At 43.1% G+C, this 25,894-nt stretch overlaps 2 protein-coding genes across 6 annotated transcripts; one reads left to right on the forward strand and one right to left on the reverse strand.

Annotated features, from left to right (window-relative positions):
• Window positions 1-3,504: 3,504 nt before the first annotated feature.
• Window positions 3,505-11,449, forward strand: RPE65 (retinoid isomerohydrolase RPE65). Its single transcript, XM_075097311.1, is given in 14 exon segments — window positions 3,505-3,605; window positions 3,980-4,130; window positions 4,741-4,848; window positions 4,939-5,080; window positions 5,753-5,900; window positions 6,189-6,270; window positions 6,669-6,801; window positions 6,924-7,063; window positions 7,739-7,868; window positions 8,685-8,799; window positions 8,904-8,998; window positions 9,108-9,219; window positions 10,604-10,722; window positions 10,725-11,449. Coding segments are annotated over 12 exon segments (1,437 nt in total). The 5' UTR covers window positions 3,505-3,605; window positions 3,980-4,130; window positions 4,741-4,771; the 3' UTR covers window positions 10,869-11,449.
• A 128-nt stretch (window positions 11,450-11,577) lies between these two features.
• LOC142059053 (biotin-dependent 3-methylcrotonyl-coenzyme A carboxylase beta1 subunit-like) lies at window positions 11,578-25,570 on the reverse strand. 5 transcript variants are annotated; one of them, XM_075097310.1, is made up of 14 exons: window positions 25,121-25,318; window positions 24,398-24,728; window positions 22,514-22,710; window positions 21,196-21,374; window positions 20,228-20,308; window positions 19,612-19,790; window positions 17,947-18,139; window positions 16,839-16,930; window positions 15,774-15,930; window positions 14,894-15,016; window positions 14,114-14,262; window positions 13,446-13,527; window positions 12,681-12,776; window positions 11,578-11,772 (listed from the first exon to the last, which is right to left on the reverse strand). In XM_075097310.1, the coding sequence occupies exons 2-13, from the start codon at window positions 24,715-24,717 to the stop codon at window positions 12,702-12,704; spliced, it is 1,827 nt and encodes a 608-aa protein (XP_074953411.1). In that variant the 5' UTR covers window positions 24,718-24,728; window positions 25,121-25,318; the 3' UTR covers window positions 11,578-11,772; window positions 12,681-12,701. The 5 variants fall into 5 exon arrangements, with proteins under 5 accessions (XP_074953411.1, XP_074953408.1, XP_074953410.1 ...); XM_075097307.1 differs by lacking the exon at window positions 25,121-25,318 and adding an exon at window positions 24,848-25,013; XM_075097309.1 differs by lacking the exons at window positions 12,681-12,776; window positions 25,121-25,318 and adding an exon at window positions 25,347-25,570.
• Between the last annotated feature and the right edge of the window lie 324 nt (window positions 25,571-25,894).

Below are 25,894 nucleotides of genomic sequence, written 5' to 3' on the forward strand. Positions count from 1 at the left end.
TTGGGTTTTGAATATGTACTTACTGTTTGCATTCCCAGATTCAAAACTCTTTTCTCTTTTGCTTAAGTGTTTTACAGCTATTATTTGTGACTGCCATCTGCAGTGCCACCTGGCCTGCTGGCAACGGGAGGTAAAGACATTTGTTGCCTCCCTTCTCTGCACAGAAAGGCAGGATGAGATGCTGCTTCATGTGCTTAGCAGCACCTTTTTTGCTAATTAGTGCCAATAACTCCTTTTTCAGTTTTATTATTTGCTAGGGAAGAACACTTTTATAATGCAATGGTAGGTTATATGCTGTTTTATGCTGTTCTTGGTGTTAGTGTCAAACCAGAAGTTGCCTGCTCTGGTGCCAGCTGGTATGTGGTGGCACCTGCTGATTCCAAAAAAGCAACTGGTAGAAAACAGCCAGGATGTTACACGGATAAAATGTTAATGGCTAATCTCAGTGCTGAGACGTGATGCAACTGTGTACTCCAAATTTAACTGCATGTGGGCAGCAGACAGATAGAAGTGGCAAAATAAATACTTTAAGGGGAGAGGGGGAGAGGCTGAAAATCATAGGATCATAATTGTGGTGGGAAGGGAGCTTATTTAGTCCAAACCCTGTTTAAAAATGATCTAATTAAATCAGGTTACTTGGGGCAGGGTTTAGTCTTGATCACCTCCAAGCTCTGCAGCACAAAGTGTAATATCAGAGTGCTCTTTGAATTTTACCTTCCTGTACCTGTCTAAGGCATCAGGACCAAAGCTATCAGTGAGCAGCTCCTCTGGCTCGTCACTTCTGGCCCTGGGTCCCGGGAAGGGGGTCCTGGCAGGCAGACACCACCCAGGCAATGGTGAGTGACAACAGAGGAGAGCTGCAGGGGCTGGATGGAGGCTGCCTGTGGTGGCCGTCCTTCTTCTAACTGTTGCTGCCAAATCTAAAGGGCAGGATTATGGTCAGTCCGGGTAAGATGCAGAAGGAGGAAAATTTGGCTGCTGGTGTGTGGGGCCGGGGACGTTTTTGGATCTCTGCCTCCTAAGCCACTGGAGGAGGATGGGGCCTGGGAAGATGCTGTTGCCATGGAAACACTGAATTTTCATGACATCAAAGATTAGGACACTGTTTTCAGTCATTGTCCTGGGATTAATTGGAAATCTCCATGTTATTTGGACTGCTAAGAGGCCTCTAGTTTGCACTGAAGTTTATACTGAATATATTTATTGCTAGGATGCTTCCATGGACAAATTACTGTATAATTAAGGTTGTTTAATATGCAGGGTTAATGGGAGGCCTCAGTCAAAGAGCTCATGAAGGCTCAACTCAGTATCTTGATTTTTGGTTAAAAGCCTTAGATGAACCCTCAGTCCAAAAGGAAACACTCTGTCTTGTGAATAGAAGACAGAAAGAAAGGAGGAGAAAAAAAAAAAACAAACCCAAACAACCAAACAAAAATGTGAGAGGGAAGCCAAACTTTCACTTAATGGTTCTAGTACATCTAACACAGGTGCTGTTTAATGTCTAATTTTCTCCTTTCACCACTGTTTTGATCACTCCTGTTTGTATGGGAGAAGTGCCCAAAGGGTACTGGTATTATGAAATATCTTCATCCTGTACCATGGGCTACCCGTGAGAGGGAGAGCAGTAATCTTTCTAATCTTGTTAATCTTTGAAATTACTCCTTACACCACCATTGTTTTCATAAACATCTACTCTTACTAGAGGTGTTTATTAAGTGATCTTTGGGCTGTCTCTAACAGCAACTGCTGTGCTGCATATAAAACAAATGATGATTTTGAGTTTGACATCTTTCTGAGTGTCTAGGGCTGTTAACACCCTATGTAAAAATACTACTTTATGTTCATTAGACTTAAGAAACCTGCCTTATACAGCAACTACAGCTGCTGGCACGTGCCACTGTACTGAAATACACTGAAGTATAGCAAGGGGGAGGAGAGGGGAAATAAGGGCCGTAAGCAGGTGGTGATGTACAGTGCCAGTAAAAGCAGCCATCACCGTTGCTCATCATCACCATGATGATGCTTCTTGATGCCCTCCTGGCTGGTAGGTAGCGGTTTAGCCTTGCAGTACTTGTACCAACGCGTGGAAGCTTTCAAAGACAGTCTGCTACAGAAGCCCAGGACGGAGGAAAAAACTGCTGGCTGATGTGTACACAAGGTAGGAATAATATTTGACACTGACATCTTATTTCTTAGTATCTCAAATGTCATGTCATTTCTAGGTGAAGCACTGATCCTCGTTTTGCAAGCAGGCTGGTGCAGATGAGTGCTCTGTTACATGGGATTGAGATGGTTTTGCAAGAAGGAGCAGTTTCTTGCTGCCCTTGGTCTGTGTTGGAGCTGGGAAGGTCTCCCTGTGGCACAGGGCTGGTGGTGTGCCTATCGACAGAGAGCCGAGTGGCCATGCTGAGCACCCAGCATGTCACCTGGTGCAACTCCAGCGTGCTTCGTTTCATTCCTTTCTCTGGGTTTTTTTTTTTTTCCTGGTGATTTTCTTTTTTCCCCTCTGTAATCACTTCTGCTAGGGAAGAATTTGGGTCTCAGAAAAATATTCAAAGCCCTTTTTTGTGCAAACAGCAAGACAAAACCTCTCAAAGCCTGGGGAGGATTTTGGTGGTGAAAGCCCACTCTGTTCCCAGGGCACACTCATTGGTGGGGGCGGTTTCGGGAGCAGGGCTCCCCTCAGCAGGGCTCAACGCTCTATAAATACCCAGCACACGGCTCTCACTGCGTGCTTGGCTGCCAGAGGCTCAGGTCCTTTGTCAGGGAGAGAATGTACAGCCAGTGAGTATTCCCGCGGGCTTTCCTCTGTAGGAGCAACTCAGCGATCACCATCATGGTGCAGTGTTGGCTGGCAGGGTTCCTGTGAGGCTGGGGGTCACCGCATTCTGGAGGGGAGGAGGAAGGGGGGTTCTCTGTGTGTGCATGTCTGTGCTGGTACATCCTATGCAGCAGCGTGATTCTGGTGTAGGGGCACAGGCTCACCTCCAGGTACCAGAGGATGGTTCATACTTTGGAGGGGAAGGAGAGTGGCCCACACAGCCTGTGTCTGGTGTGTCTTCATGGGCTCTGCAATAGATGAAAATTGGAGCCTCACAAATAATTCTCAGCTATGGACTCAAGTATGCTTTGCTCAGAGAAAAAAGGAAAATATATGCTTATCGAAGACCTGGGAGATACAAGTTGGATTTTGCTTTCTGATGATTCAGGATATCCTGAGTTTGTCCATTGGGTGAGGGTGTTTGCCTGCAGGGATCTGGCATAGATTCCCCCATCGGTATTCCCGATTCCTCCATCATGCATCAGGCTCGGGGTCCAGATGGTTTGTGGGGGGCTGTAGTAGTTGGTAAGAGCCCTCGAAGCCTTTTGCCCTACAAAGGCTGGTGCTTCTCTCTCTTGATGTCTCAACTTATTTGTAAGTAGCAGATCAGTCTATCCAGAAACAAAACCACCTCTCCCGGGGGCGGGGTGTCCAAATCTATCCCAAAACTGAGATAACCGCAGGTCTTCTGGCCATTTCAGAGTCGAGCATCCTGCTGGAGGCTACAAAAAGCTCTTTGAGACCGTGGAGGAGCTGTCCTCTCCAGTGACCGCCCACGTCACAGGTTGGTGTGGTCTCCCTGATCTCCTCCTGCCCAGCTTTTGTTCTCAGGAGCTTACGGGCCGCTACAGCTTGGAGGCTTGACAAGGGCTGGAGCATAGGGTTGGAGGTAAATGACTGAACAGGGATGGCATATTTTGGGGTAAAGGACGGACAGACTGGATGGGGGATCTTTAGACATGTCATACTGAATGTCTTGGTCTACCTTAGGTGTGTAGGTGAAGAAAAAGGCATAAAGAGCTCGTGCATGTTTAAAAAACAAATTTAATAAGCATTTAAAAAATAGTTTGAAGTTTTGTTCGTTTTGTTGACACAATAAAAATTACTTGGTCTGATTTGCCACGGGCTGGGCATGTACCAACACTGCACCTTCTGCAGGCAGGATCCCCACCTGGCTGCGAGGAAGTCTCCTGAGATGTGGTCCCGGCTTGTTTGAGGTGGGTGCGGAGCCCTTCTATCACCTTTTTGATGGCCAGGCACTCCTTCACAAGTTCGACTTCAAGGAGGGACATGTTACCTATCACCGAAGGTACGTGGCAATTTTCCAAGCAAAAAAAAAAAAAAACACAAAGCATTTGATCAACTGCAAGCACTGGGGATGGGCTCTGCTGCACAGCATGTGGGAGGTGCCAGTTGTTCCAAGCCCATGAGGTCATTGGAAGAGCTCTAATGGTGAGATCACTAAAACCAGATGAAAATAACTGAAACTTAGTCATAGTTAGCAGAAATGCAAATTTTTATATCGATTACAAAACATCTGGAAGGGTAGGGGAAGAAAGGCTTGAATGTGTAGCTGCAGCCAGTGACAAAGTTATGACGTCTCTGAAAAACAAAATGTATTCTCAGTTAGAAGCTGCCAAGGCATCAGCTTTCAGGTGTTTGGTGCAGAACATTTAGAAAATGCTGCATTTCCCACGAGCTTCAGCTCTCCACTGGCTGTCCCTTCCCACTGCCGCAGTGGGGGGGGAGGGCGGTTGCTGGACCCCACGCACTCTAGGCGCAACGTGAGGCCGTGGGGACCTGTGGCTTTCAGAGGTCTCATGAAGTTCAACACAACAATATTCATAGTTTAATTGTATAGCCCATTGCGATCTTACAGGTATACGTGTAATGCGCCTGCTTGCCCTCACTCTCCCCAGGTTTATCAGGACTGATGCTTACGTGAGAGCAATGACTGAGAAAAGGATTGTGATAACAGAATTTGGCACCTCCGCCTACCCAGACCCATGCAAGAACATCTTTTCCAGGTACCTCGGGGTTGTAGACATTGCAGCAATGTCCTATGGTGCTTCGACTTCCAAGAAGCCCCTGACTGCCTGTCCGTTTTCTCTGCTCAGGTTTTTTTCGTACTTCAAAGGTGTGGAGGTCACTGATAATGCCCTCGTTAATGTCTACCCCATCGGTGAAGATTACTATGCCTGTACTGAGACCAACTTTATAACCAAAATTAACCCAGATACACTAGAGACAATTAAGCAGGTGGGTCTTTGTGCTTCTAAATATCTAGAGGAGTAAAACTAAAATGAAAATGTTCAATAACTGCCTCTTATAATAAGGTAGGAGTTGGGGTTTGTTAGGGAGATGATGCAGAAATAAAGCCAGCTGTGAGGGTTGATGAGAGCAGTCAGAAAGAGCTTGTAAATGAACCCGCTGCTGCCCTGAGTAATATTTAATTAGGAGGCAATGGGGTCCATGATCCATATCCTCATGCTTGGGTTGGGGTTTGCAAACTGGAGCTACATTGCAGCCTGGCCAAAAGGGACTGTAACCGAAGGGCTCCTACCAGAGCTTCACTGCTGCCTTCATTTACATCAGGGCCACGCCGCATTTACCCTGCAGAACCGTATGTAACACAGAACGAGTGTTTTGATCTTTTCCTTTGCTGTGTTACTAACGTCCAGCCTGTGGAGCCTTCCCTTTCAGACCCCAGGATCCTGAACCTCTCCCTGTAACTGTGTCAGCTCACCTGGACGTCTCAAATTGCTTGGCTTTGCTGCCCTTCTCCTTTTCACAAAACAGGCGGTGATTCAGGCTTAGAGAGGAACTTTCTATGGCTGCAGCGGGGACGTATTGAACTGCGATGCCTTGCAGAGGTGGTGACTTCCCATCTCCTGCCAAGAAAGCTCCTGACTTTCTGCATCTTCTTTCCAGGTGGATCTCTGTAAATACGTGTCCATCAATGGGGCAACGGCTCATCCCCACATTGAAAATGATGGGACGGTTTACAACATCGGCAATTGCTTTGGAAAAAACTTTGCGCTCGCCTATAACATCATACGGACTCCTCCGCTTCAAGCAGGTCAGTTAATCCCACCTCTAAGCAAACTGAGAAAAATCTGGTCCCATAAATACCTTTTTTTTATCCTTCGAATTAGTTTTGTCATCAAGTTACTTTTTTTTAATTGTTCTTTAGACTTTTTCTTTTTTAAGTAACAGAAATTTTGTCTTTAAAACAACTGTTTACGTGGCTTCTAAATCATGAATTGCCTTTGTGTTAAAGGCAGAAACTTGCTGGATAAACACTACAAATACAGGCTAAATAGGTATGTATGAAACTCTCCATAACCCTTCACCTGTCCTGTTCCAGATAAGGAAGACCCGATGAACAAGTCAGAGGTGGTGGTGCAGTTCCCTTGCAGCGACAGGTTTAAGCCCTCTTATGTTCACAGGTAACGTTCCGTGGGCTCAGTAGACTATCAATGCAGGTCAGCCAAAAAGAGGGATGCTGCTCACGTGTGCCACACAGTGTGTTCCTGTGGCAAAGCAGCTGCTCTGAGCAGTGGGTGCAGACTAACAGAGTCCCTTTTTATTTCTGCAAGCACACAAAGGTGCGGTACGCGCATCCAGCATCCCTGGCGCTGTGTGTTCTATGGAAGTGGCATGCAGGGCTTGTTCTTGCATGTAATTGGCAACCAAAATTAGGTGATTTATCAAAACGAGGATGTTTATATTCCTGACATTTTAAGTGGTGACCTGCATGCTATATTTAGTGCTTAAGATGAACTACTATCCAGGTTTTGTCCAAACTACAGTGAGCTTGATGTGGTCTGCATATGTTTCTAAACAGCTTTGGACTGACCTCAAACTACATAGTGTTTGTTGAAACACCGGTGAAAATCAACCTCCTCAAGTTCCTCTCCTCCTGGAGCCTTTGGGGAGCCAACTATATGGACTGCTTCGAGTCCAACGAAACCATGGGGGTAAGTGGCAGGTCATACCAAACCAGGCTGTACTGGGCAGCCAGCCCTGGACTGGGAGGACCTTCATATCGATTTCACCTTTGTTTCTCTGAGCCTACACCAAGCAGCTACTTGCTTTTCAGGTCTGGCTTCACGTGGCAGAGAAAAAGAAAGGCAGGCTTCTCAACATCAAATACCGCACCTCGGCCTTCAACCTTTTCCATCACATTAACACCTACGAAGATAACGGATTTCTGATCGTCGACCTCTGCACCTGGAAGGGGTGAGTCTTGGCAGTGCTGAGCCTGGAGGGGGCTGAGGGTCCCTGCGGCATTGCGCGTCCCCCTGCACGAGCTGGTGGGGGCCAGCAGAGCCCCAGCACCAGACGTGTGAGTCCCTGCGCTGGCACATCCCTTCCCTGTTGGAATTGCCTGTGGCATACGCAGTGAGTCCCTCCAACCCATCTAAATATTCACACATGGTGATACATAGACTATATAGTGTGGAAGTTACACAGAGGTGTAGAGAGCCTGTTCAAAACTCATTTTCCAATACATTGTTTGCCTTTACCTTTAATAAACGTTAGTGACGACCCAAAGGCTGATGCTATTTCGACTCCTGGGGCTGCAATGAGCAGGATCTGGTTGAGGTTTGAATGCTGCTTTTTGTGTTAACGCAGAGAAATGTGGCACTGAAACGGTGATACCCAACCCCATCCTTAGCCAGGATGCCCTGAGAGGTGGTCCTGGCGGCCGCCACAGGGCGCTTGGGGCAAAAACCAGCAGTGGCCAGGTTTTCCCCACATGGGAAGTGGGTGCGCACGCACAGCTTGCCTCTGCCAAGGAGCGGGATAGGGACTCCTCTTACTCCATTGCACTTCAAGAAAAAACGGCTGCATTTGAATCCTGCACTTGCAAATGACGTCTTTGTTCCTGTCTGTGATCCCATTTTTGTGCAGGTTCGAGTTTGTTTACAATTACCTCTACTTAGCCAACTTACGAGCAAACTGGGATGAAGTGAAGCGACAGGCAGAGAAAGCCCCACAGCCCGAAGCCCGCAGATACGTGCTGCCCCTGAACATCGACAAGGTGCTGTCACGGCTCTGTGCCACCGCAGCTGCCAGCAGGGCTCGGAGGTGTCCATGTCTGCCCAGCTCCTCTGCACGGCTTATGGCCAAGCATCGCTAGTGCTCTGCCTGACCTCATTTAATTCAAATTAAACATTTTAATGGGGTGGTGGAACTTAAAGTATGGGTCTTTAGAGAAACTTTTTATTTTCTTTACCTGATCAGTGTAATTCTGTTTTATTCCCCATAAGTTACTGTTTGAATCGGAGACTGTGGGGTGGCAGTGCTGGGAGCAGAGAAGGGAGCATCTGCAGCCTGAGTGTGCATAGTTAAAGCCTCCAGCCCCAACTCAGAGTGTGAGGTCCATCAAGTGGCCAGCCTGGTGCAAAGCTCACTGGCTTGCAATTGCTGGATTTTTTTTCCAGTGACCCCGCTCATGGTCATCGGTGGGTGGGCCAAGGGCTGCTGGGGGGATGCAGGTCAGCCAAGGTGCTTGCGGAGCTGCTTGTGTTGGTAATCAAGCAAAAAGTGCAACCCTGCGTGGCAGTGCTTAATTAAAACCTCTGAATGTCTTAAGGAGGGGAAAAAAATTCTGCATGTGTTTATAAGCACATGAAGGCTGACATACAGGCTGGTTTAGCCATAGGCACTCTTACTGCCCTATCGCTAACTCGGAAAATGCAAAACGCAGACGTCACCAAGCATATTCCTGTTCTGCAGCTTCATAAGGCTTGGCTGCACATCGCTGCCTTCGCCGTTCAATGTGGTTTGCAACAGATCTCTGCAACTAGACAAAGGAATGTTTCTACATTTCCCTTGGGTATTTTTCTTTGTCCAGTCTGACACAGGCAAGAACTTGGTCACCCTGCCATACACGACAGCGACGGCAACCTTGTGCAGCGATGAGACCATCTGGCTGGAGCCAGAAGTTATTTTCTCAGGGCCACGCCATGGTAAGAGGATGACCCCGAAGCACAGCCAGCGGCAACACCAATACCCCCTGCACTCCACATCCCGCTAATCCTCACACAAATATCTATTTTCGTTTTTATTGTAGCCTTCGAATTTCCACAGATCAATTACAAGAAATACAATGGGAAACCTTACACGTATACATATGGGCTGGGGCTGAATCACTTTGTCCCAGACAAGGTAACTATCAGCGAATGGGTGAGGCACATCTTCTCCATAAGCTTTCAGCTTAAGGACAAGAAAGAGTATTTCTGAGATGTGGGGGGTTTTGGGTTTTTTCCACCTTTAGCTTTGCAAGCTGAATGTTAAAACAAAGGAGACCTGGGTGTGGCAGGAGCCAGATTCGTACCCATCGGAGCCAATCTTCGTTTCCCATCCAGATGCCCTGGAGGAAGATGACGGTAACATTGACTTTATTTCCATCAATGGCATTGTGATTTGAAAAGCTTGTGTCTGCTGGCCCTGGGGCTTCCTGCAAGGCTGTGCCCCAGGCGGGCATGAGCAGAGCCCGCAGGCAGCTCCTAGGTGCTATCTACCTTGTTCTAACACTGCCAAGAAGCTTCTGAGAAAGTGGGAAAGTCACAACTGAATGAAAACACAGCAGGATAAAGACCTCTAGATTTAGATGATCCGTTGTCCTCATTCCCTAGCTTTTTTTCCATCAGGAAACCCATCCTCATCCTCCTCATGCAGGAGTGGAGTGAATTCAGGCTTTGTCACTCGAGGGCATGTAGCTGTATTCATGCCAAACGCTGTGTGTGTTTCTTCGCACATCCCCGGCCCTGTACCTCTTTTGAAAGTGAGTCGCAGCCACCATCCTGAGAGGATGTCTACTTACTCCCTGAATTCCTCATCCCCAAAAAGGATTATGTGAAGCTAAGAGAAGTCTTGGCTCTGCTGAATTTAAAAGCCAACTCTCCCTGGTTTATAGTAAGAGTTTCCTATTTCTAGTCAAAATACTTCATATTTCAGAGCAAAATTTTATATTATCTGTTCCCAGTTCAGAAAAGTGCTTATGCAGGGGTTTAAGTCCCACTGAAATGAGAAGGGTTTAAGCTTGTTCTTAAAAGCTTTCCTTATTTGAAGTAGACAACATGCATTTTAGGAATATGTTTAAGTCTCTCTCCCTGGGAGTTAAGTCCCTGCAGAAGCACTCTCTGAAAGCTGTGTTAACACCGGGCTCTGTGCTCACATTTCTATCATCTTCCCCAAGGCTGCGTTTGATGCTGTCACAGACTACGGCACATGGTTGTTCCCAGGTTCTCCTGCAATGACTGACCCAGAGAGTAAAAAAATGAGCAAATAACCTGAGGGCTAGGACATCCCATCCATTCTGCACAGGGGTGTCGGGATCCAGAAATTTAATCTTCTCACATTATAAAATTACTTCGTAATTCTGCTTCTGAGGTTTAAAGTAACTGATAATGTTGAAAAAGATCAATGGATAAATTTGATATATATTCCAGTAAGTCATGTTTGTCATCAGCCCCTGCAACAGCCCTTCATAGTTCCTTTTCAGATTAAAAACATTTTTCAGTTTTAAGAAGAAAGTCTATAGGAGCTACTGGGCCACAGCACCCCAGCTGGCAAGCTGACGACAGCAAGAACGCAAAATAGTATGAGAAATAAATAACCTCAGTCTACTTCAGAACAGATGATCGTGCAGTAATGATGGGATTTCTTGTGCCCTGGGTGCGAGTGGCTGCTCTTACCTTGACCAGCCCAAGGGAAGGGTAGCGCAAGCGCACACCTGGGACAGGCTTGTCGTTTTTCCTCGCCTACTAGGGGTTGTGCTGAGCATCGTGGTCAGCCCAGGCGCAGGGCCAAAGCCTGCCTACCTCCTGATCCTGAACGCCAAAGACATGAGCGAGGTTGCCAGGGCTGAAGTGGAGGTGAACATTCCTGTGACTTTCCACGGAATCTTCAAAAGAGCGTGGACCGCCGCCTGCAACACGTCGCATTAGGGTTCTTCCAGCTCCAAAAAGGTGCGGTCTCTGTTTACAAGCACTCAGATGGCCTAAATTCCTTCAACATCGCTTTTTATTTGTAAGGGTACTTACTTAAGTATTTCAGTTTTGCTGGTGATTCTTCAAAATACTTAACCAGGTATTTTTCAGCTACACCCTTTGGCATAATTTCAAGATGTACAGTGCTAAGAACTATACAGGTGAAACAACACAAGTTTGGGGTGGTGGGGAGAGTGTTTTGGTTTTAGAAAATAAACTTTGCAGCTGTGGCAGAGTCAAAGATGCATGAAAGGGCACAGTATAAACTCAATACCTGTACACATGGTAACATTACATGGAACAGTCTCTATGTCCTCTCATGTGCCTTGAGGTGATTTTTAGCCTGTACTGAAGTATTATGAATTTATATAATCTCCTTGGTCACTCCCTTAGTATCCTTCGAGCAATGCAAGTTGAGCCTTTCCATAGCTGCTTTGGAAATCCGAACCGGCATGCTGAGGGCTGTGTGGCAGGCAGCATTTTGTACTTTATTATGGCTGAAAACTGTACACACTAGCTTATGTGTTATCTTTTGTCAAAGTGAAGTTTCTGGAGTTCTGGATTTCATACTAAAACATAAATGTGAAAAAAATCAAGCAATTGTTATGGCTTGGGACGAATTTGCTTCCTTAGTGTGCTATAGACTCTCAGCTTAATCCTTCCTTTTCATTAAATAAATATTCCACTAATGTAGTAAGAGGCTATGGTTCAAATATGCTAATAGACTTAAGAGTCCAGGATTCTTGTCTGCAATGGTTTAACACCTTTATTAATGGTATCAAAGAATTAGAAAATCATTGACATTAAAGATTTCTAGTACATGGTGCTAACTTTAAAAGGCTGATTATTTGAAAAAGGCTGCAGTCACATTCTGATGACAGGATGCCGATGCGGAGGTACGACCTGGTACTTCTGCTGTTCTATAATATCTAAGCACTGTGCAATTACCTAATTAAAAACAAAAGGCAATATGAGCAATGGGCCTCTGAAACAAAAAATTAGTAAAACTTACTAGTTACGCACTCATTCCATAAGGTATTTGTTCTTTTTTTTTTTTTTTGCAAAACAATGAACATTTAAAATGAACAGTCGTCGCTGTGGTGTTAGGGGAAACAGGTGTCAGTGCAAAGTACCACTGGGGCAGGGGAAATGTAAAGGAAGAAGTGTCCTCAGAATCCCAAATGCATTGCCTACAGAGGCCACTGAACCATTATAAAGTCACTGTGGTGACAGGAGAACTACTTTTGTAATACTCCAATGAAAATACATTATGTAATAATCCATTTCTGTTATTACTTAGCTATGCTCCTAAGATTTCCAAACGCATATCAAAAATTAGCAGAACATCCTGCTCTTCTGCATCCACCTTTTTCTAAGAAGTCATCTTTCTTGGTCTTTTGTGACAACAGGAACTGAAAATACGAACTGGTTTTGGTCTTTAAAAACAAGATAATTTTCCATTAAGATTTTGGTAACTTTTATCATATGGTGCGTATAACAGTCCCCTTTGCCAAAACCTTTTGTATCTTGTTGGAAATCAAGAGTCATAGTAGGCATTTTCCTAATTTCACTGTGCACATTCCACTGCTACTGGAGCACACCTTGTCTTTTAATGCCCATTTTAAAAAAAAAAAAAAGGCACAATAAGGATCTGAATGAGTACCTGCTGCCAGTTCAGACAAAGCCAAATATAAGTTCCATTTCTTAGCAGGAACTGAGATAAAGTAGCAAAACAATATTGTAAAAAGCAGCTAAACATGCAAACATGAATTGTGGTGTGCTGGTGGAAACTGAGAGTAACAGTGATTCATTTCAACTGTCACATATTTTCTTTCCATGTGTAGTTCTTAAAATACCTGAGAGGTAGTCTCTGGGCTCTAGTACAAGAAAATACTTCTCGTTGCTCTTCCATTATCAAAGTTCCCATAAACTCCACAGAAAATATTTAACACCTATGTAGTACCATAAATAGATACCATATTTAGAAGGATTAATTGATAGCAGGCTGTAATTGTGTTCTCTAAGTAAACAAGCTTCAGAATTGCAAAGAACATTAAGTATTGCTAACGAACAATACAACAAGGAAAAATAGAATACAAAGGTGGCAGCTTTCAGAAAGAATCTAATGGAGTGGATGTTTGCCAACTTAAAAACTAAATAAAAAGGGGGGGGGGGCATCCCAGATCTAAGTAGCAAATTACAAGCACAAAGAGAAAATAGCAAAAAGAAACATCCTAGGAAAAGGCAAGGAAACGATGTGAATGGTGAAGCACCTGAACTTAAAAAGAGTGAAGATATGGGTGATTAGGCAAGACTGAAAAAGAAAGGATTGAGATACAGAATCAAATGGTAAAGTCAATTAAGAGGTTCGGTGAGGACATGCTGTAGTCAAGTAACTAGAATTCAACAGAAACTTTTTGGATAGGCTAATGGGGAGGAGAAGAGATGAGAATTCCAAGTCTAAATGCCACAGAAAATGCAGCGGGAAGAGGGAGACCCAGTTCCGGGCATCAGCATGCCGCTTGCCTTGGGCGAACCACAGGCTTGCGCATATGCTGCAAGACCCTTTTGAGATCCAAGGATTAAATGTACTGTAAAGAACATATAAGGAAAAACCCTACCTTTCTAGTATTTTGAGGTAGAATTACACCATCATCCCAGAGTCTGGCAGAGGAGTAAAATGCACTGCTTTCTGCCTCTAGCCTGGAAAGGACGGAGTATAAAAGAAGCTTAAAAGCAGAAAAATGTAATAAAAAAAAAAATCAGGCCGGTAAAACAAAATCATAGATGAAAAAGGCATATACTTCAATTTCAAGTGAATGTGCAATATTACTGTTAAAATTAATTAGAATCCAGAAAATAATACAATAATACATAACCGATCTGATTATTGTGCAGTACAGACCATCCTCCACATTCAGAAGATAAGATGTTCTGCTGTATATTAAACAATCGCTTGATTTTGGGTTGCATGGTTTCAGGGGGGTGGGGGGGCTGGGTATTTTTTGTTGTTGGGGGTTGTTACTGTTTTGTTTTTGTGGGTGTTTTTGGTTTTTTGTTGTTTTGGGGGGTTTGGAGGGTTTGGGTTTTTTTAAGTCAAACATTTCTGTTTCCTTGAGAAGATCCTAAAAGCAGGTATGGAATTCCATGGGAATTTGAAATATTTTTCAGTAGATTCAGTTTTGCTTTATTTGTCTGGGATGTGCTGATCTGTAAGACAAACAAAAGTAAGTAATTCAACTAATTAAATTCCAGCGCAACTGCAAAGGTTTATATTTAATGTCCTCACTTTTCTTTCAGACGTTTTAGCTCTGATTCATCTGCTGTACAGTCATTGTCCCCAGCTTGTGGGACTGTGCAGAAATGTCTTGAATCCACAAGAGCAACTCTTGCATTAGGCCACAAGAACAGGAAGTTTGGACTGAATGATCTCCCACACTACAAAAAAAAGAAGGCACAGTAAAAACTCATTGAAATTAGTCACAAAAAGATGGCTCTAGGATAACACAATGAAGTTCAAAGCAGAATGTAATAGTTTAATTTGTAAAGCATTAACAATACAGCTCCTTTACCATTACAGCTACAGCTCCTATATCAGTACAGACACCCTGCGGTAGCAACCATCATTATCCCCACTGCCTTCAATATTGCTATTTTATTATTTCATTTTTCCTCCAAGCATTTACATGCTTCATTATGAGCAAACAAAAAGCCCTACTGCACCTACTAGCAGCATGAACAGCACACATAGTAGCACAACTAAAGGAGACGTGCTCCTTGATCACTGAAAACAAACGACATGTGCTGAGAAAAAGGCAGGATCGGCTCCAAGTAGGGATATTTTCAGATAACCTGTTTTTTTAGAACTGGCTCTACATTCTTAGATGCAGAACAAATTTTCTATAATAACATCTTGTGATGCATTTCTTACTTTAAAAGTAGCTAAAATAATGAATAGAGTTAAATGTATGTAACAACAGCTGACAGTTTTAAAAATAAAGTGCTGTGAAATCTTGGCAGAGTGTAGAAAGTCTATGACCAAACCCATTAGCGTTTAGGCTACCCGTACCATAACATAACTTTCACTCCCGTAACAGCCACCGATTACAATGGTTATTTTGGGAACAGCAGCACAAGCAACAGCAGCCATCATGGAGGCCTGGGCTTTTAATCTGTTGGAGTGAGCCTCTGCCTGAAATGACAATAAAGATTTTAGATCCTGTAAGTCTTTCTTCTATATTCCCTCCACTCCCACCAAACTTGTATTTCTAAAGCAGTTCTTTCCTTACAATTCTGTATGATCACTTATTCCATAACAGTAAAACAGCATCATTAACTACAACAGCCCATTATGCACTTACTTTACAATGTAAATCAGCAAAACAATTATAACCAGTGTGCAAAAACCTACAATACAGTGCAACCCTAGCTCTCCCAGGCATTAGCAAAGCTCAGGTACAACACAATTATCCCAGGCTTTGTCTTAAGTGCTGGTGACAGTTGGGAGGAACAGGGCTGCAGAAACAATCTCTGCTCAGGCAATCTGAAGTAGACTCTACTGTGAGGCTCTCTGTAGCCCAGGACAAAACGTACTGTACTTCAATACCTTCACTCTTCTAAAAGAGAAATATCTATTTTTCTGTGGAGCACAGTGGTATTGGAAGAATCAACAGGCTTTGTTTCAATGTGAAAAGCACTATAAATCCTAATTTTTACAGCTTGCATGCCAGCTGGACAGTACCATTTTAGGAAAGCACAGAGGCCTGCTTAAAATTAGAATAAACTGAGAATAAAGTAAGAACAAAGTGATTATGAAGCTCCTTGGTTTAAACCATCTAGAGTGGTTTTAAAAAATTATCTTCCTAACAATAACTTTCAAAATGTAATCTTCAACAAAACAAGAAGTAGGTATTACTTGAATTAAGCACGTTGAATTAAAAATGCTATACCTGTGAGATGCTTGTTGGCTCTGCTGTATGTGGAGCAGTGTTTTGGAAAAAGAGGATGGGAACACTCCGCTGACTGCATAGCTGTACAAAATGGCTACCCTTGAGAGAAGCATCATGAGACAGCTCCCCATTGCTAGCCACTATCCCCACCAAGTGCCTACAAAACAGATACATTAACATTTCCACTTTTCAACCCCAGAAATCATGAAACTATAGCTCATAATTTTCTGAAGAATGGAAACATAAATATCTGTACACACACACACAGAGATCTGCCCTTTTAAAGAAATTCAGAATGTAAAAGAATGCACTTATACATGCCATTTCACTCAAGGACCCTCACATACCTAACAAACAAGAAGTCTTACAGCACTCCTGATATGTAAAGCATGGACATATTAACATACCCAGAGGGCAGATAAAGCTACAGATGACCTGTCAGAGTTTACACTGCAAGACAACGTACAAGGTGCCAGGACTCTGGGCTCTCTCTAATTCCTGTAACGTAACAGTCAATCTGAAAAGTTTACACTTTCAACCTAAAGAGGCTCTAAAAATATATTTTACTACCTTTTTTTGAAAAAAAAAAAAAATTATTTGACTGGGATGTTGTATGCTTCATGAATATGTTAATAATACAGTCTCCTGAATTATGCACAGCTTTTTGTATAGGTATTAGCCCCTCTCCATCATCTGGGAGAAGGGATAATAGCTTTCAATTCAGTTTGGGAAGGAACACTTAAAAATGCTGTTTCTTATTTCTTAAGGAATCTGCTGAGACTTCAATGTTCCAACTGTCTGGCTAGTAGTTTTTGTGAACAAACAGATCATTTCACAAGGCAATGAAAACCATTCATTTGTAATCACTCTTTGCTGTTATTGGCCTGAGATTCACTGCTCAGAGACAGAAGACCAGGCTTTCTAGAAGTATTTTATTATCAACTCTTGACTGATTCAGAATTTTATAAACATTGTTACTGGAATACTATGAAACCTGATGATAATATGAAAGCTATTTAGACCAATACGTCCATACATTTTGATAGTGAAATATTATGGCCTTACCCTTCCACATGGCCAAATCCTGTTACTAATGTTGTTCCATAATTAGCCTTGAATTCCTGGAATCTGCTTCCATCCATCAGACGGCTCAGAATCTGCATTAAAAAAAAATACAGTCTTTCCTACACAAATTTAAGTGAAAATAGGATTGTTCTGCTAAAAGATATGCTCTGTTCAAATAGTAAGAAGACCTGTACAATGCAAGAAGCCAACCTAAATGAACACAGAGGCCCTTTTATGTCTTACACTCTGCTTAATACTCAATATGCACAAAACAAAATTTGTGTTTACATTGGATTACCAACCATGTATTTTGGGCCAAAGTTCAACTCCAAAATTATTTCAGTGTTACAGAGCAGTTGTTCATGTGCTTTACAATGTTGTAAAAAAAACCCCGCATGTGCAGTTACAGTTTGTGTGCATAAGAAACACTCAGCAGCATACTGCTCATGCTTTTTACTGAACACAGTTTAAAATCTGCCTTCAAAGCTACACTGCTTTCTACAGTCAACCCCCTTAACTGTAGGAGCCTACCCCTGGAAAAGACAGTGGATTCACATCCTTGGAGACTGTTCTAGAAAAACACCATGAAAACAGTGTGGGCAGTTCTGCATGTCTCTGCTTACATATTAGCACCTGTCCCAGCCTCAAACACATTTAATTTGAGCTTTGTTGTTTCTTCCAGCAGTATTTTCATTAGTCATTTAAATTACACAAGCAAGTCTTTTACTTGGGGGGGAGGCAGGGGAAGCGGAAAACAGGACACTAAAGGGATGCACATTCTCAAGGCAGCCAACACAGTACAAGACATACTGACATAACACCATCTCAAACACTGCATGGAAGCAGATGGGGAATCAGCTGGCATAATCCATAATTATCTTATTTCTAGCAGGTTTTCGACTTAAATATTTTCTATAATTTTACAGAATTGTTGCCACTCTGCTTTGTTGCAGACTCAAGGACAGTTTGGCAACTGATTAAGCAATAATACAGAATATCTCAGGTACTTCAGGATTCTCCAAGGGAGAACAGCCTGCTGCCTGTTAACCCACAGCTACTAGATAGAGCAGACTGGAAGGATGAAGGAATACAGTATCTTCCACCTTACCAATTTTACAGGAAGAGTACACCTATAATCTTGTGGTGCCAGTCCCAAGAGCTCTTCAGAACTATACAGAGGACTGTCATGCTCCATGACCTCCTCTGGCAGTGGATCATAATTCAATGTAGAGATAATATTTCGAACGCATTCATAGGCTTCCTTTTCTGAAGATGCAAAATGGTCACTACAACCACTGACTCTAGGAGAGAGCGCAACATTAATTAGTATTGAATTAACGAAATCTGAAGTCTGATAGAAAACCCAACTAAAGGAAAAACCTTAATCTGCACTGTGACCTTACAAACTCCCTGAAAATATTGTGTGATTTTGCTCTTGTATGAACGAGCTGAAAGCAGTTAAGTCAGTGGAATTTCTGAGCAACCCAATCCCCAAAAATATTCATAGTAAGAAGTTCTTCCCTGTGACTTTTGTGTTTACCTATATTAAAGACAGCCCTTTGAATTTACTTTCATGATGATGATGATGTGAACAAGATAATAAAGGGAAAATAAACTTTTAAAATTCTTTCAAAATAAGCACTTCCAGCCCAGATAAAGACAGTAACTTATTACATGTAACACAGTTAGCTGTCACACTAGTATTTGTCTTTGTGAGAAAGGTATGGAATCTGGTCACCATACACACAGCATAGAACTCCCAGAACAAAGCAAGCAAGCCACACTGTTCCCCTAACTAGAAGGGAATAACCATTTTGACAACTACAGATATTTCTGAGATAGAAAAATGGTATTAAAGAAATGGTTAGATAGCTATCAGGTTTATTTCCTGCTTGCTCATCTCCTGCTATGAGGACCTCATTAACAGCAGAAGCAGGCAGGCTTTCCATTTTTCTTCTTTGCTTCAGGTAATTTTACAAGCATTCAGGTTCTTCTCTGCAGTGAGTTAGTCTAGTGTCTTCAGAAGCAGAGAAATGGAAAGAAGTCATACCACCTCTCCACTCATTAGTTTAGGGAAGAAAAGATAATTTCTTATGCATTTTTCTCGTCATCACAGTATTCAAACACTCACAACTATTTAATATTTGTATCCTGATAACAATTACATTAGGTAAAGAAATTATACGATCCCTCTTCTATAGCTGATCCCTCTGAGGCACGGAAGAACTGACTTGCCTGAAGTTGCTCAGAAAGTATGTGGAAGAATGGGCAACCAAATCCAGATTTGTCCATTCCCTGCTTCACCCCATACCATCACTTAATTTTACTTCCATTTAGCTGATCTAACAAAAACCCCCATACCCGAGAAGGAAAGCAAACAGTGTAATAATAGGTTCTACTTTTGGCCTGGACCCTGACCTCTGCAGTTACAGGAGATTTCTATCAGAGTATGCGTGTGTATATATATACACACATTGGAAGTGGAAAGTAGTAACGTTGAAATTACAATGACGTTACTTTTTTCATTTCAAGGAGTTATATCTAGCCCCATGATACTCCCACATATATAACTGAATGCCACCAACCTTTACAATAATTCATGTATCATTTCTACTGTTGGGTATTTTTCAATGCATGTTTTTCAGTCCTTGAGGACCATATTGTGTCCTGTCACTGGAGTAGCTTCATTCACATTATTTTAAGATAAAAAGACAGTTTCTTCAGAGCTAAATATGCTGAATTCTCTCCTATTTTTAAGACTTATTTCACATACTTAGAGTGAAGTTTAGCTCCTCCTAGGTCCTCAGGAGAGACACATTCTCCTGTAGCAGCTTTTACCAGAGGTGGGCCAGCAAGGAACAGTGTACTGATTTTATCTATCATTACAACTTCTTCTGTCATGGTTGGAACATAAGCACCTCCAGCGACACAGGAGCCGCACACCACTGCCACCTAAAGGACAAAGAAACCAAAACACACCAAGATGTTGGAGAGAGGAGAATGGAAAGGCAAAACCATCACATTTGTTTCAGAAAAGTTCAAGAGACTACATCACAGCTTGGGGAACAATGAACTAGAGATACAAATACCAGCATAAACAACAATGCTGTTTTTGAGAGAGTTCAGTGTTTACGTTGAAAAAACCTAATGATTTTATGCTTTTCCATCATGATCAGTCGGTAAACACTTAGAGGATCCTTAAGGCTGAAGTATTCTGTTACATGAGATACTATTTGAATATCCCTCCCCCACAAATCGAAAAAATGAGCTTTAGAAAATTTTTTGCATGTTTGAGAGTTGTTCCTAGAATCTGTATTAGAACAAAACTTTTTTCAGAACTCTACTGATCACACACACTACACTTACTTGTACTCCAAATGACACTGTACCTGAGGGATTCTCATGGCAGACATTATTGCTTCATTGTAGAAAACTCTGCCACCGTGTGACTTGTCAGGAAACAGCTCTGACTGACATTACAGAGAAAAGACAAAGTGAGTTTCAATATTAACCACAAAAGCCAGCACTTCCTCGTCCCGCCATTCAGTCACAAATGCATTGTAACCGACCCTGGAAAGGTCACCACTAACATGATACCTGAAACCTACACACACAGCATTCGCTACAGTGTTTATTCCCCTTTCGAAAGCAGAGGTAAGTTTCGCAATTTTTTGTGAAACCAATTTATTCTACACAAACTGAGACTGTAAGCATGGAGAAGGGCAAGCTCATGCTCAAACTTTATCTGTGAAATTACTTCAGCAGTTTCCCTTTTTAGTTTTCAACACAATTCCTTAAGTCATATAAAAATTGTTTTCTACGTTTGCTTTCAGTCTGGAGAAGGAACTACTATAGTCTCTGTGACAGCATGACCTCTGTACATTGGACAGTAACCTGTGCAAATTCTCCTTTTACAGTAAGAATTTCAAAAACGACATTTTTCAAAGACCATGGAGGTTACTGCATTACTATCACAAACATTACAATAAAATACAGAGTAATTTTATAGACTCTGGAGTTGCAGATAGAAACCTCAAACAATGTACTAATTTATTAAAGACACCAAAGCATTTCAGCACACTGAGGAATACCCATGCTGGATCAGAACTTTGTCCCCCCACTCATATACAAGTTTCTAAATTTTGATTAGACGCTAGACGCAAGGTTAGCCACAGCAATCACCACTGGTATGCATCTCCTGGACTCCAATTTGTGGACAAAACTCCATTTAAATATAACAGACAGTGAAAGTCAACCAGCCAAGAAAACAAAACGTAAACCTGAGATATATCGCTTAACATTAGTATGGTTAAAATAAACATAGGTATTTTGTTCTGTGAAGTGGTTCTGACACAACCTGCAGTGGCAGGAATGCTCCCCCGCTGTCAACAAGGTACACAGATAACAGTCGGTTCTGCATGGCTATTTCTTGAGCTCTTAACTGTTTCTTGACTCCAATTGGATAAATAGTTCCTCCTTTCACAGTTGCATCATTTGCAGTGAAGACACACCAGACCCCACAGATTTTGCCAATTCCTGCAAGTGGTACCACAGATACTTATCAGGACTCTCTAAAATACCATAGGTGAAACAGGGGGGCCAAAATATAGCTAGGATGTTCCTTTGGTACTACTGCATCAGGAAGCTGCAAATTAAGTCGCAAATACCACACAGGCAAGAAATCTATAGTTCTTCTCTGGAAAAACAAACTGAAAGCTAATGACATTTTAAAAAGAACTAAATGACAGAAGACAGAACTTGAAATAAACTTACTCCTGGTGACAATATAAAAGAAAAAAATCCACAGTCTGACTTCCAACTCTGGAGATAACAGGGAAGGCAATTACAAATTACCTATATAAAACTGAAAAATGTAACAATCTGTGTGACAAAAGATAGAATTTCATGCTCTATTCTTCTAGGTACTTTTTAAACTGGAACTGCTCTTCAAAATGCAATGAAAAGACTTGTCTGTTATTTGAAAAATGTTACAAAATAAATCTCGCAGTTCCTGTGTCACTCAGTAACTTTGTCCCCTTTCTTTTAACAGACTTCAGTGTATTTGACACATCGTTCTAAATTTTTTGGAGACAAAAATCAGTCACCGGTAAGCAGAATAAATTACTAAATCTAGAAGAAATGAAAAAACTTTTTTTCGTTACAGGTTTCTTCCAGATTACCCAGCAAAGATCGCAGAAGAATGATACAATACTGGCTGAACTCTTTCATGTTGGGAGCTGCTACTGGATAGAACTGATGTCCACTTCCCTAGGAAAGCACGTTCTTAAGATACTAAAATATTCCATAAACCTGATTACATGCATCCTGTTTCCTTTTGCAGTGAGAACAAACACCTTAACTTCAGTGAGCAAGGCTGGTTAGTACAGGAAGGTGTGCAGCACAGAGACTACAACTAACGTACACTGCCTACAATCACTTACTCATCGCAGTACCCAAACAGCATCTCTCAAATTATATTAAGGGTCAGGTTAGTTCAAAACAATTCTTCCTTCTGGGCTGCATCTCCAACATGGGCTGCTCAAAACAATGCCCTCAGGCCATCTAAGGATGGATCTTTAGATCTAATCTGAATCATACTTAAACATATGAGCAATGAAACAAATGACCTTCATCAATTTCCCATTACATCTAATATTACATTTGCTGGCAATTACCAGTAAGGCACCCAGCAGCAGGGACATCACCATACGGCATATCGAGGCCTGCCAGTGGAGACAGCTCAAGAAAAGACTCATCATCAAGTAGCAACTTCAGGCGTTCACGAACAAACAGCTTCTTGTTTCTCTGAGTATGACGCAAGATGGCATCTTCTCCCCCTCCTTTACTGACCATCTCTAGCAACTCTGAATACCTGATTTAAAAAACAAAGTTTCCATTAGTGTAAACCACCTTGACTTACAGTTAGTAGGTATAACATAGTACTTAAATGTATTGCAGTTTTCTTACCAATGGTATGAGAATGAAGATTAATTCACATTGTCAGATTATTTTTTTCTTACAAAGCATAATAAAAAGCAAAGGTTTGTTATTTAAAGCAAGCATTTTAGTTTTGTTATTCAAAAATTGTCTAATAGAGACAAAAAAAAGAGCGAAATAATATAAATATTCTCTGTAGTTTATGTTCATAGCTAGTAGACTTTATTAAACCTATGTCCTCCTCTGGGTGCTGCCCATATACACCCAGCGCAGAGTATTTCACAATATATGATCATACTTCATCTCTGCCCGCAGCCTCATGGGCAGAGTACTGAAAAAGGGCTGATCATCAGCAACCACAGCTGACTTTGATATTATCCTACAACAACATTAGCCTATAAACTTGCAGCTATTAATAAGGCTATCATAATTTGCTAGTCCTAATTCAGCATGGACATTTACCTCCTTCTTCCAACTACTCTAGGGAGGAATCCAGTCAAGGGCTTCCTCCTTCAGTTCCCCTCAACAAGTTTATCTGACAAAAATCAGTAGCTGTTAAGTAGAATAAATTACTAAATCTAGAAGAAATGCACACTCTACAGCACAGAAGATATACTTTACAAGTAGTGAACACTGCAGTGTCACTACAACCATCAAGAGAGGAAGTCATTACCAATGTTATTGTTGGGACAGCACCAAGTACAGATAAAGAATTGAATAAACTGTAAACAAATGTGGTATTGAATAGTTTTGGTCTTAAATAAACCAGGTTCTTAATTTATTTAAAGTAAAATATTTTTCACCAAGATGCACTATCTTTATCTAAAAATACTACTAACATAACTACTTACACACCACTTTGTACGTGACTCCATTATCTTATTGTGGCTTCCTGCAGACTGTAGAGATTGAAAAACCTCAGGAGAAAAAAGCTAAGGATTTTTAATAATGTCATAAATGCCACCACAGGAGGGCACAGTGTGTTTTCCATAGCTTTGCTTCCAGCTCATGCATCTTTCCTCTGAACAAAGGCCTTTGAATTTTTACCATCTAATCTTTAAGGACAAACATATAAAATACACTTTCCTGGTTTTACCAGTGCATCGTGATTAATTGCAATAACTGTCACCTACTCTTTCAGGAGGGATCTGTAATTGTGTGAGACACCATTTATGTCTTTGCATTCAAAAATCAAACAGGAAAGAAATTTTATGAAGGTCTAGAAAAAATACTTCTTGGCAATATATGCAAAACAATGTCACATGGCACCAATTTAAATACAGTCTGCACCTAGGCTTAGGCATTTCAGACAACATTTAGGCACCTCTTCTGGGCAGCTGAAATTTTTAAGTGCAGATCCTTGCAAAATTCACTCTGCAGAGAAGCTACCCAAGAACAGAGCAGCACAGAATCTAGTTTAAGCTTCAAAATGGTTAGGGGGGAAAAAAAACCAACATATTTTTTTTCTTAGTCTCTGGACTTGTTAAAAACCCAATTTTTTTTTGTCTCTGAACTTTTTAATTAGCATTCTTCCTATGTTAAAAGTTCCTAAAAGTGCCTCTAAGTAACATACACCTCACCAGCAGCAACATTTTTAAAACACCACATAAGCAGTTTATTACCTTTTAATAACAGCCTCACTGTTCCTTAGATTTTCTTCAAACACATGTCGATACACGGACAGGATACGTCCATCTAAAACAGGGTAAGTTTTTGCATACCGTCTGTATTTTGCTTTATTACTCACTAAACGGCAGGGAAGCACATCGCGTGTCCTTTTCAACCCCTGATTCTGCAGTATGCGTGTGGGTTGTTTACCATGACACAAGTCCTTATAGTTTCTTTCGAACACGCAATTTAAAGTTTGTAACCTTGGAAGCAGCAGAGATGCGGCCTTGGGGGGCAGTCTGCCAAGGGAGCACAGGGTGACAGTGTTCCACATGACCCTAAGAACTGAAAGGGAGAAAAAAGCCAGCATTTATTGCCACAAATCAAACTTCCGATTCCCTCGGCTGACGAGGCAGAACGGGCACTCCGCCGCGGCACCGCTCGGGGCGGTGAGGGCACCCTACCCGGGCAGGGGAGCCCCTCGGGCGGCGGCAACGCCCCGGGACCCGCGGGGCTGCGGGGACGCAGCAGACACCGGGAGCGGGCCTGGCCGGGCCTGCGAGGCATGGCGGAGGCGGGGCCGGGGCCGGGCGGCCCCTCAGCGCCCGTCCCCGGAGCAGGAAGCGCGGGGCCGCGGGCCCTCCGGCGGGGCTCCCCGGCCAGCCCGTCCGCCGCTACCTCCCCTCCCGCCTTCCCGCGCCTGCCGCGGCCTCCCCCGCGTCCCCGCCGACCCTTACGCGGGCAGCCGCCGCTGAGTCGTCCGGTCCGGGCCCGCCTCGCAGCGGCTCCGCAAGCCCACACGGCGGCCCGCCCCCGCGCAGCCTCCGCTGCTCCCGGCGGACCCGTGCTGCGCCCCGGGGCTGGGCCGGGCCGGGCCGGCCTGCTGGCGCCGCGCCGCGGTTTCCCGCCAGCTGCCCCACACAGCCGGAGCGGGGTGGTAGCGCCGGGCGCCGCCTCCCTTGCCTTCCGAAGGAGACGTGCTGGGCCCGGTCCCGGTCCCGGTGTCCCTCGGCGGTGCCCTGGCTCGGGTGCTGCCGCCCACCGCTCTGCGTCCCCTCCCGGACCAGCGGGCGCTCCCGCCGCCTCAGCCCCCGCCGGTGCCTGGGCACGGCGCAGGCCGGGCCTGTGCCCTCAGGGGAGGCCTGGGTAACACTGTGGCAGCGTCGCCTTTGAAGGGCAAACGTTACAAAAATACCACGGGCAGCAAACTGAATTGCTGCTCTAGGAAATAAGTGCAATTACATACGCCAGCACACGTGTTTGATTTGTAAATTACGTGTTATTGGGCAATACCGAATGTTACAGACCCAACTAGCCTCAAAAATAACGCACCGGTGCTTTGCTGGCCATTAAATACAGGATGGCCACAAAACATCTCCTTTACACGTGCTCCTTTTGTGCAGCGTATTATATGTCCTACAGACAATGCTGCTGGGTGCTTGCAGATGATATTTTGAGTGACACTGCCTCTCAAGAATAGTTGTAAGCTATTTGAAGCTGTAACTGCTCGG

Source organism: Phalacrocorax aristotelis, chromosome 6 (genome assembly GCF_949628215.1).
Source record: "Phalacrocorax aristotelis chromosome 6, bGulAri2.1, whole genome shotgun sequence".
NCBI lineage: Eukaryota > Metazoa > Chordata > Aves > Suliformes > Phalacrocoracidae > Phalacrocorax > Phalacrocorax aristotelis.